This window comes from Chlamydotis macqueenii, chromosome 5, assembly GCF_036417535.1.
Source record: "Chlamydotis macqueenii isolate bChlMac1 chromosome 5, bChlMac1.mat, whole genome shotgun sequence".
NCBI classification, from domain to species: Eukaryota; Metazoa; Chordata; class Aves; order Otidiformes; family Otididae; genus Chlamydotis; species Chlamydotis macqueenii.
Window position 1 is genome coordinate 50,196,924 of NC_141560.1, and position 12,285 is coordinate 50,209,208.

At 43.9% G+C, this 12,285-nt stretch overlaps 1 protein-coding gene across 6 annotated transcripts in view; it reads left to right on the top strand.

The window, feature by feature from the left end:
- Window positions 1-12,285, top strand: part of OSBPL5 (oxysterol binding protein like 5) — a 193,791-nt gene that overhangs the window by 125,668 nt on the left and 55,838 nt on the right. For all 6 annotated transcript variants that reach the window (XM_086748051.1, XM_086748053.1, XM_086748052.1 and 3 more), the window contains exon 3: window positions 1,539-1,612. In XM_086748051.1, coding sequence (XP_086604177.1) covers window positions 1,539-1,612 — 74 coding nt within the window. The remainder of the gene's footprint in view (window positions 1-1,538; window positions 1,613-12,285) is intronic.

Below are 12,285 nucleotides of genomic sequence, written 5' to 3' on the forward strand. Positions count from 1 at the left end.
CGCAGCACTGTGCCATGGGGCGAGAAACACACCTGAAAGCCCCACCGCCCTAAGTGACCATGTGGAAAGTTGAATACCTTCTAGAGACAGTTGTCCCACAAAGCCTTTTCTTAAATTTAAGTGTTGATACAGCAAGCTGCCTGTTAATGCCTGTAAAAAGGGCTTGGTTTTTGTCCTGTCTGTGTACCAGTGAAACCCTGTAGCACCGTTGCAGTCTGGTTATAATAAGATGTGCTTGTCTCTTGCATGTCCCATGGTGGAAGTTCAGAACATGCCATAAGGATATTTATTTTTTAGTAAGCTTCTGTGGCTGGCATTTCTAATCGTGCTTAGCTTCTTAAACGGCTGCTCTGAAAACTCCAGGAGACATTATGGCTTCTGACACATCTGTGACAACTTCTGCTGACTTCAGGAGAATCAGGATTTTCCCTTGCTGGTTTTGGATTTGGTGGTGTTTCCAAGACTGGCCCACACAATGTTTAAATACATTTTTAACAGTTCCCATGTTTGCAGTGTGCTAGAAATGGATTATATTTCACTGTCTCGATGGTTCTTTACTGCATCCAGTATTCTGAAGCTCTGATTGCTAACAATTTTGGGAAGAAAACTACATTGCAATTGCATAACAATGACTGTCTTGGCACTTAAAAGCTAGTTTCATCCCAGTTATTTTCTTTGCTTTTTTTTTTTAATAGAAGCTCTATGCTTTCTTTTACTGTAAGGATATGATTACAGTTGGCAAAAAGAACAGAATTTATCACAACATTTTATTGCTTGGACTAGGACTACACACACTTATACTAGTACATAATGTGCATAATGTACTGCAAGCTTAGTGTATTTGGGTAGTGGAAATACATCTCTACAATGATTGGAAAATGTCATCGTGTTCATAAATACTACTTGTTAATTGAAAATGTTTCTTATTTTAACAAATAATTTGGTCAGAAGACATTGATCTTCTGCAGGTTATTTTAATTTTGTTTTACTGATTATGTCTAGATGCTGTTCTGTCTTCTGTAACGTTTTATGATCATGGTTATTATTTGTCAAACAAAGTGTGCTCTCAAGTGCATCTATGTATAGTTGCCAGATACTGACCAAGGAGGATAATGTATTGAATAGCCGCTTATTAGCTGAATTCCATTTATTATTTGCATTGAATGAGGCATGGGGTATGTAAGAAAAAGAACAGACTGTGGTAATGTAATTAAAGACTGCATCATTATGCAGACACAGAAGGGAGCTGATTAAGGATGCATAAACAGCCTTATTTCTGATTTTTTTCTAGCCTTCATGTGCTGGACTTTGCAACCATCATGTTGGTTTACCATGGTGTTTTCAAACCTAACTTCTAAGCAGTACTTGTTGCAAAGCCCAAGCATGTGGATCCAGGGTATTTCAAGCTCTGCAAGATCCCTCTCTGTGATCCTGGTGTGCCTGCTCCTGCTTGTGACAGCTTCTCTTGCTTGCTGTTAGCAGTAGCCACGGTTTTGCACAGAATTTCTCCGTTTCTGAATCACATTTATTTGTTGCAGAAAAAGACGTGGAAGGAAACAGCCCATCGTCGCTGAAGGATGAGACACCACAGACTCCAAACTCCATTAGTAAGGTACTGTGGGATAGGGATCCATCCCTAGCCTTGCTTTCCTTTCTTCTCAGGCTATTATTAATCATTCTTATTCTCTTTTTTTAAAAAAGTCATTGTGAAAGCCTCTCCCTCTGTTCCTGCAGGAACTGTATGCGCATGTTTTGAGAGAAAGAAAATGGATGGTTTTTCATGGTTGGGATAACAGAGAAGCCCACTGTCGTAGTTCAGCCCCTATCGGGACCAGACTACACAGTCTTTCTCTCGTTCCCCCCACCCTCCAAGAGAATAGGAGGAGGTGATATAAGAAAAACGGCTCGAGGTTTGAGATAAGGACGGGGAGAAATACTTAAAGTTACCGTCACGGGCAAAACAGACTCACCCTGGGGAAAAGTATTCATTTATTTCTAAAATTACCAGGAGAATGAGACAGGGAACAAGATAACCTCCCCCCACCCCTCCCTCTTCCCGGGCTTAACATTATCTATACTACCTTCCCCTCCCGAGCGGCACAAGGCGGGAAAAAGGGAATGGGGTCGCGGTCAGTTCATCACGTGTTGTTTTATGCCACTGTGTCATCGTCGGGGGAAGATCTCCTCGCATTCCTCCCCTGCTCCAGCGTCGGGTCCCTCCCACGGGCCACAGTCCTTCATGAAACTGCTCCGGCGTGGGTCATCTTTTCCACGGGGTGCAGTCCCTCCAGAACAGCTGTCCCAGCAGGCCCTCCATGGTCCACAGCCTCCTTCAGGCCTCCACCTGCTCCAGCGTGGGGTCCTCCACAGGCTGCAGGTGGATCTCTGCCCCTCCGTGGACCTCCATGGGCTGCAGGGGGACAACCTGCTCCACCATGGTCTTCACCATGGGCTGCAGGGGAATCTTGGCCAGGAGCCACATTACTCCTCCCCCTCCTTCTTCACTGACCTTGGCGTCGGCAGCCGTTCCTCACAACAGGCTGGCAGACACCTCTCAGGATTTTTTTTACATCTTATTCACTTCTCATCTCCTCTCCACTTATTGCAGCCGGGCTGGGCCGAGTTGGGCCCAGTCAGCTGCCCAGTGGGAGGCCAGAGGGTGAGGCCTGCAAGGCCCACAAGGCTCACGCCTCCCCCTCTCTGCCACCGCTCAGCTGCTTCACATCTTCTTCTCTCCTCTTTTCTATCTTCCCCTTCTTAAATATGTTGTTGCAGAGGCGTTATCACAGGACATTCTGCTACCAATCAGCTCGGCCTTGGCCAGCAGTGGGTCCGCCCTAGGCCCGGCCGAGTCCACTGAACAAAGGGGAGCAACTTCTAGCAGTTTCCTACAGAAGCCTACCTTAGGCCCCCCCTCACTAACAAAACCAGAACACCCACACTTTCCTCTGACTTGCTAGTGCCTACTGCAGAAGAACCTTATTTATTTGGGCCTCATTTGGCAGTATAATTAGATATGAATAATTATGATTGAAAGGTTGATTTTGTCAGCAGAAGTGTCTCCTGCTGTTCTTGATCAGCAAGGCAATTATAAACCTTAATTGTTTTAGAAGACAAAGCTGTAATATTTAGTGTAGTGCATAGCATCCGAAACTGTGAGTCAAGATCCTGGGAGAGAGCTCTGGGAATTGATGTAATAGGAGAAGAACGCAAACTAACATTTCCTGAACACGACGTTTCCATCCAGCCTGTTATGGAGAGCTAAAACTGGATCTAAAGATTCTGGATCTGGATGTTCAAAAACTGGCTCTACATCTAGAATTACTGAGTGCCTGGGTTTGATTTTCTGTAGAGGTAGAATCAGCCTTATAAATTAGATCTGGCTTTGAGATTCATGTGCGGGCTTTTTTGGCTGCAGCTCCCTAACATGTTTCTGAAGGGGAACTACAAATAGAAGCAAGGCCTGTTAATAAATTTTTAACTAAATTTATTCAACTATGAAGCTATAAAATGCAAATGACACCAGCTGAAATGAAAATATAACATGAAGGAAGCAGCTGCACACAAGTGATTTCTTATAATGCATGAAAATAGTCTCTGCATCTTCAAATACATTTGGCTGTGCTTGCCTGGAGCTTGCAGGTTGTTCTACTGGGGTGCCCTGACAGAGGTCAGCAAAGGGAGATGGTGATGAGAGGAGCTTTGGGAACATGCAACAAGGGCACGTGTACATGTCCTCTGCTATTGCTGGAACCTGGCAAGCTGCAAAACGACTTTGGTTTTGCTTTTTCAGGCAGGTTCCTCCTGGGAGCTCAGCCTCCCCCTTATCCTGGCAGTGGAGAAGCCCAAGGACCAGGTAACTGCATCCAAGGCTTTGTTTTAAAGCCAGATGTTTTGCACGCCTTACGAGGAGTGATGTTAAATTCCCAATGACTTGGGAACATAAAGAAGGACTTTTTCTGGACAGAACAACTCAGACCACTGAAATGCTGTCTGCAATGGAGTTTGATTTCTGAGATGCAGGATGAATGCAAGAGTAGGAATATGTTTATGAGAGGTATCTGGATGAGAACACAGCCCAGCTGTGTTTTACCAGCCTCAGGGCCTGCCTTGCTATTTAGTCTCTTACAGGTGTGTTTTTGAAAGGAAAGGCATGCTTGGAAGATTTGGGTGCCTACCTAGATTTCTGCCATGCTTTGTGTGCACCTGGGAGACATTGCTGAGTTTCTCATTGACAGTGTCAAGAACAGTTGTTAAGGAGAGAGAAAAGAAAATGCACAGCGCAAAACAGCTGCATCAGATTTGTGATTCAAAACAAATGGAGGTCTGAACCCAGACACAAGCTTTTCTTTCAGCCACCCAAGACTTTATTTTTACAATAGGCAAAACTCCTCTGGAACACCAATGGACTAAAAACAGACATGAGGACCCTAAAACACCAAGGCTTAATTTGCCTACTCACTTGCAGTGTTGTAGGCAATTGCTTTGGCTACTGAACGGGCCAGAGCTGGGTTTTTCTTAACTGCTTGAATGTTCTGCTTAGACACATGTTGTTTGATTCAGAGACTTTCTGCCTCACTGGACCTGTGCTGCAGCACCTGTCATTCTCACGTCACTCTGCTTCGCCTTGCTGTGTTGTACGCTGCCTTGTTCTTCTCCAGCCACGCAGCTGTTCTTCTGTCTTGCTTTGCAATGTCAGTGACAGCAGGGAATCCCCATTGTGAAATGTCTTGTACCATAAAAAATTAAGCAAACTGATAGTCAGTTTGCTTAATATTTCGTTTTTCACGTCCACTCAGGTCTAAGGCTATAAAACGAAACCTTACTGTCAGCTGTCCAGAACTGTAAGTAGAGATCTGTCACAGTGTTTCAGTTTAAAAATAAATAGCAGTTCCACCTACTTGAAGCAAATGAGTGTGTGCTAATTGGGTCATGTTTAGATTCCTGATAGCAGGGGGGAAATAATTTTTAGAAACCAAACTGTAGGGTGTGCAGGTTTAATTAATAGATTCAAAAGTAAATGTTGTAGGTAACAGATCCGAGCCATGAATACTTACCCTTCTTTTGGCGCTGTGGATATAACAAACCTTGTTGGAAATCGGTGTTCCTTCAGCAGCACTATTTTGGTGTACCACACCAGATTGACTCTTTTCACCCAGTAATGAAAAGGAAGGGAAAGCCAGTTGAATGATTCAGTGCCTGGACTGAGGCTTAGGGCCCTTGAATTCCCAGCTCTTACTTGGAGTCCCTGCAGTTTCCCCAGGCAGATTATTGCATTTCTCTTTTACATCTTCATTAGTGAGGTGGAAATGGTTCTACATTTCATTTGCTTGGGCCATATCCACTCTGCATGATGGAGCACACTGCAGGTTTTCCAGATATAGCAAACACCAAGCAGAATATCTCATAAAAACTCTATAAACATCTGTGAACTTGTGCGCTGTGAAGCCATTTACTTGCATCCACACTACCCTGTGCTTGAGCTTGTAGATGGACTGCTGGTCTGTGTCTGAGGTGTGAACAGATCCTGATTGTCGAATCTGTTCAGACAGTAAAATATTTAATGCTGGAACATTTGCTTTCAGTGTGTTTGTGCAGTTCTTAGCAATATATATTTCTGATTTCAGTTATGGCTTCTCACCCTAGATTTTATTAAAACAAATTTAGGACACAATTCAGCTACATATTACATTGCCAACTTTCCTGCAGCGTATTGTCTCCCATTTCATTTTTCAAGTTAAGTCTCTTTCATCTTTTTTTTAAGGGAAAAAAAAATTAGCTTATTTATTTCAGATTGTTTCTCATATTAGTTTCTCTCTAGTTTAGAGACCTTTAGCCTTGTTTTCTGGGACCAGTGCTCATAGTGGGATGTGAAAGTATCACAGAACTGTGTCCAAGCCTCAAGCTTGTCTGCAGCCAGGTAGTACAGCTAGCATGCACCTGACAGAGACAGGAGATGCCTTTCTCTCATTTTGTGCCTGATTCAGCACTGTTAGTGTCCTTTAAGGCACCTTTTATTGCAGTATGCAGTGTTGCATTTTATCTCTCTGCCCTTTCTATGCTTACCTTTCTATTCTACTGTCTGAGGGCAGCTGGGGTCTCTTGATATGCATGCCGAGCCCACAAAGAATTTTAAGAGATAGTAAAAAAAAACTTGAAGCTGGCACTCAGTGGTGCTTCACTCTTTTCAGTCTCCCACTAATGCCACAATGAAGTCTAAAATTATCACATTGTAGGAGTATGGCTGTTGCAGTTATATGATGTATGAGAGGGCGCAGCTGAGATTGCTTTGTTCATTGTCAATGAGTTTTCCCACATGCCTGAACAGTTCAAGTCTTTATTGAGTGATTTGTAATCTGAAATATGAATCTAAGTGGCTGCTGGAAATTTATTTTAGCTGCAATGTAGTTTGAAACTGATCACTTGAGATTTAAGCTACAACTCCCATGCTGTCTCAGGGTCATCCTTCTAGACCCTTCTAGACTCATGCTCTTCAGCTCAGAGTTAATTCCGTCCATGGTTACATTTGGGACTGTCAAAAAAGATCATTCACAGCTCTGGCAGCCTACAAAGGTACCTTTCCCTCGGTTCTCCCTTAGCTAGCAGACTGAGGAATCAGTTGTCAGAGAGATCCAAATGTTGCAGGAATCATCTCGGAGAGGCTCAGGAGCTAAATGTCTCCTGTGTGTGCTAAACCCAGCTTTATAGGAGAACCTGGCCTGTCCAGTGCTGTTATGCTTAACTGGATGCTTTTTATTACTGCACTTTATGATGTCAATGTTGTGGATCAAATTATTTTGGTGCTAGTTGTCTCTATCAAGACTTACACTCAGTTCCCATGCCCTGGCTCAGGTACACCTTGCTTCTTCAATTCCATGTGCAGCATTTTAGGGTAATCACTGTTGTCCACAGAGGGCTTTGCAGCTGATTTCAAGTGAGCGGAGATGTAGCCTGGAATATCCCAGGAAAATGCCATAGAAGAGGGGTGGGATTTTACATTGAGAGGAAGGAAACACAGAGCATCCCTAATATATGTAGGTGCATACAAGCCCTGAAACTCCCAGGTGCCTCACAGAGGGGAACACGGACAGTAGTAACTGTTCACTTACAGAAATGAAGTCTCAAGGTTGGTAGCTCTGGGTAAGCCACAGCAGTCCTAACATGGCACCTTGGGTCACTGGTGGTGATAGTTCCTTACTCTGCTGTTTCTGATGGGGGAGAGGATGGAAAATGGAGGTGTTGAAATTGAAATTATTTATTAAACAGTTTAGTAAAGCGTATTTTAAGCTGAAACTCCAATTGTTTTTCATTGCTCACTTTCTTGGTTTGTTTAAATTCAGCCTAGGAACAAAAGCTGGACCTATAGCCAAAGCGGAAAGCAAAGCTTTGCTTCAGATTTCTGTTTAGCACTACAACTGTATCAGGGATTTGAAACAGCAACTTTCTCAGTGTGCAGCTTCCCATCTCACCTAAAATGTTGTTTAAATATTCAGAACTTGCAAAACGTTCTTCCCATGAAAGGCACACTGAAATGACCATATAGGAATCCCGTGAAGCCTGTGACTTTTCCTTTAATTACTATAATGTGGTGCAACGTAGCTGTTGTAGTTCAGCCCTGATCGGGACCAGACTACGCAGTCTCTCTGTCACTTCCCCCACCCTCCAAGAGAATAGGGAGAGATAATATAAGGAAAAATGGCTCGAGGTTTGAGATAAGGATGGTAAGAAAATCCTTAAAGTTACCGTTATGGGCAAAACAGACTCAAGTTGGGGAAAACTATTCATTTATTACTACAAACAGCAGGATAATGAGACAGAGAACAAGATAACCTCCCTCCAGCCCTCCCTCTTCCCAAGCTTAACATTATCTCTACTACCTTCCCTCCCACAAGCGGCACAGGGGGGAAGAGGGAATGGGGATTGCGGTCAGTTCATCACACGTTGTTTTATGCCGCTGCTTCATGGTCAGGGGAAGAACTCCTCACATTCCTCCCCTGCTTCATTGTGGGATCGCACCCATACGCCACAGTCCTTCATGAAACTGCTCTGGCATGGGTCATCTCTTCCACAGAGTTGAGTCTCTCCAGAACGGCTGTCCCAGCGGTCCCTCCATAGGCCACGGCCACCTTCAGGCATCCACCTCCCCCGATGTCGGGTCCTCCATGGGCTGCAGGTGGATCTCTGCCCCTCCGTGGACCTCCCTGGGCTGCAGGGGGACAACCTGCTCCACCATGGTCATCACCACAGGCTGCAGGGGAATCTTGGCCAGGAGCCGCATTACTCTTCCCCCTCCTTCTTCACTGACCTTGGTGTCTGCAGCCGTTCCTCACAACAGGCTGGCAGACACCTCTCAGGATTTTTTTTACATCTTATTCACTTCTCATCTCCTCTCCACTTATTGCAGCCAGGGTGGGCCGAGTTGGGCCCAGTCAGCTGCCCAGTGGGAGGCCAGAGGGTGAGGCCTGCAAGGCCCACAAGGCTCACGCCTCCCCCTCTCTGCCACCGCTCAGCTGCTTCACATCTTCTTCTCTCCTCTTTTCTATCTTCCCCTTCTTAAATATGTTGTTGCAGAGGCGTTATCACAGGACATTCTGCTACCAATCAGCTCGGCCTTGGCCAGCAGTGGGTCCGCCCTAGGCCCGGCCGAGTCCACTGAACAAAGGGGAGCAACTTCTAGCAGTTTCCTACAGAAGCCTACCTTAGGCCCCCCCTCACTAACAAAACCAGAACACCCACACTTTCCTCTGACTTGCTAGTGCCTACTGCAGAAGAACCTTATTTATTTGGGCCTCATTTGGCAGTATAATTAGATATGAATAATTATGATTGAAAGGTTGATTTTGTCAGCAGAAGTGTCTCCTGCTGTTCTTGATCAGCAAGGCAATTATAAACCTTAATTGTTTTAGAAGACAAAGCTGTAATATTTAGTGTAGTGCATAGCATCCGAAACTGTGAGTCAAGATCCTGGGAGAGAGCTCTGGGAATTGATGTAATAGGAGAAGAACGCAAACTAACATTTCCTGAACACGACGTTTCCATCCAGCCTGTTATGGAGAGCTAAAACTGGATCTAAAGATTCTGGATCTGGATGTTCAAAAACTGGCTCTACATCTAGAATTACTGAGTGCCTGGGTTTGATTTTCTGTAGAGGTAGAATCAGCCTTATAAATTAGATCTGGCTTTGAGATTCATGTGCGGGCTTTTTTGGCTGCAGCTCCCTAACATGTTTCTGAAGGGGAACTACAAATAGAAGCAAGGCCTGTTAATAAATTTTTAACTAAATTTATTCAACTATGAAGCTATAAAATGCAAATGACACCAGCTGAAATGAAAATATAACATGAAGGAAGCAGCTGCACACAAGTGATTTCTTATAATGCATGAAAATAGTCTCTGCATCTTCAAATACATTTGGCTGTGCTTGCCTGGAGCTTGCAGGTTGTTCTACTGGGGTGCCCTGACAGAGGTCAGCAAAGGGAGATGGTGATGAGAGGAGCTTTGGGAACATGCAACAAGGGCACGTGTACATGTCCTCTGCTATTGCTGGAACCTGGCAAGCTGCAAAACGACTTTGGTTTTGCTTTTTCAGGCAGGTTCCTCCTGGGAGCTCAGCCTCCCCCTTATCCTGGCAGTGGAGAAGCCCAAGGACCAGGTAACTGCATCCAAGGCTTTGTTTTAAAGCCAGATGTTTTGCACGCCTTACGAGGAGTGATGTTAAATTCCCAATGACTTGGGAACATAAAGAAGGACTTTTTCTGGACAGAACAACTCAGACCACTGAAATGCTGTCTGCAATGGAGTTTGATTTCTGAGATGCAGGATGAATGCAAGAGTAGGAATATGTTTATGAGAGGTATCTGGATGAGAACACAGCCCAGCTGTGTTTTACCAGCCTCAGGGCCTGCCTTGCTATTTAGTCTCTTACAGGTGTGTTTTTGAAAGGAAAGGCATGCTTGGAAGATTTGGGTGCCTACCTAGATTTCTGCCATGCTTTGTGTGCACCTGGGAGACATTGCTGAGTTTCTCATTGACAGTGTCAAGAACAGTTGTTAAGGAGAGAGAAAAGAAAATGCACAGCGCAAAACAGCTGCATCAGATTTGTGATTCAAAACAAATGGAGGTCTGAACCCAGACACAAGCTTTTCTTTCAGCCACCCAAGACTTTATTTTTACAATAGGCAAAACTCCTCTGGAACACCAATGGACTAAAAACAGACATGAGGACCCTAAAACACCAAGGCTTAATTTGCCTACTCACTTGCAGTGTTGTAGGCAATTGCTTTGGCTACTGAACGGGCCAGAGCTGGGTTTTTCTTAACTGCTTGAATGTTCTGCTTAGACACATGTTGTTTGATTCAGAGACTTTCTGCCTCACTGGACCTGTGCTGCAGCACCTGTCATTCTCACGTCACTCTGCTTCGCCTTGCTGTGTTGTACGCTGCCTTGTTCTTCTCCAGCCACGCAGCTGTTCTTCTGTCTTGCTTTGCAATGTCAGTGACAGCAGGGAATCCCCATTGTGAAATGTCTTGTACCATAAAAAATTAAGCAAACTGATAGTCAGTTTGCTTAATATTTCGTTTTTCACGTCCACTCAGGTCTAAGGCTATAAAACGAAACCTTACTGTCAGCTGTCCAGAACTGTAAGTAGAGATCTGTCACAGTGTTTCAGTTTAAAAATAAATAGCAGTTCCACCTACTTGAAGCAAATGAGTGTGTGCTAATTGGGTCATGTTTAGATTCCTGATAGCAGGGGGGAAATAATTTTTAGAAACCAAACTGTAGGGTGTGCAGGTTTAATTAATAGATTCAAAAGTAAATGTTGTAGGTAACAGATCCGAGCCATGAATACTTACCCTTCTTTTGGCGCTGTGGATATAACAAACCTTGTTGGAAATCGGTGTTCCTTCAGCAGCACTATTTTGGTGTACCACACCAGATTGACTCTTTTCACCCAGTAATGAAAAGGAAGGGAAAGCCAGTTGAATGATTCAGTGCCTGGACTGAGGCTTAGGGCCCTTGAATTCCCAGCTCTTACTTGGAGTCCCTGCAGTTTCCCCAGGCAGATTATTGCATTTCTCTTTTACATCTTCATTAGTGAGGTGGAAATGGTTCTACATTTCATTTGCTTGGGCCATATCCACTCTGCATGATGGAGCACACTGCAGGTTTTCCAGATATAGCAAACACCAAGCAGAATATCTCATAAAAACTCTATAAACATCTGTGAACTTGTGCGCTGTGAAGCCATTTACTTGCATCCACACTACCCTGTGCTTGAGCTTGTAGATGGACTGCTGGTCTGTGTCTGAGGTGTGAACAGATCCTGATTGTCGAATCTGTTCAGACAGTAAAATATTTAATGCTGGAACATTTGCTTTCAGTGTGTTTGTGCAGTTCTTAGCAATATATATTTCTGATTTCAGTTATGGCTTCTCACCCTAGATTTTATTAAAACAAATTTAGGACACAATTCAGCTACATATTACATTGCCAACTTTCCTGCAGCGTATTGTCTCCCATTTCATTTTTCAAGTTAAGTCTCTTTCATCTTTTTTTTAAGGGAAAAAAAAATTAGCTTATTTATTTCAGATTGTTTCTCATATTAGTTTCTCTCTAGTTTAGAGACCTTTAGCCTTGTTTTCTGGGACCAGTGCTCATAGTGGGATGTGAAAGTATCACAGAACTGTGTCCAAGCCTCAAGCTTGTCTGCAGCCAGGTAGTACAGCTAGCATGCGCCTGACAGAGACAGGAGATGCCTTTCTCTCATTTTGTGCCTGATTCAGCACTGTTAGTGTCCTTTAAGGCACCTTTTATTGCAGTATGCAGTGTTGCATTTTATCTCTCTGCCCTTTCTATGCTTACCTTTCTATTCTACTGTCTGAGGGCAGCTGGGGTCTCTTGATATGCATGCCGAGCCCACAAAGAATTTTAAGAGATAGTAAAAAAAAACTTGAAGCTGGCACTCAGTGGTGCTTCACTCTTTTCAGTCTCCCACTAATGCCACAATGAAGTCTAAAATTATCACATTGTAGGAGTATGGCTGTTGCAGTTATATGATGTATGAGAGGGCGCAGCTGAGATTGCTTTGTTCATTGTCAATGAGTTTTCCCACATGCCTGAACAGTTCAAGTCTTTATTGAGTGATTTGTAATCTGAAATATGAATCTAAGTGGCTGCTGGAAATTTATTTTAGCTGCAATGTAGTTTGAAACTGATCACTTGAGATTTAAGCTACAACTCCCATGCTGTCTCAGGGTCATCCTTCTAGACCCTTCTAGACTCATG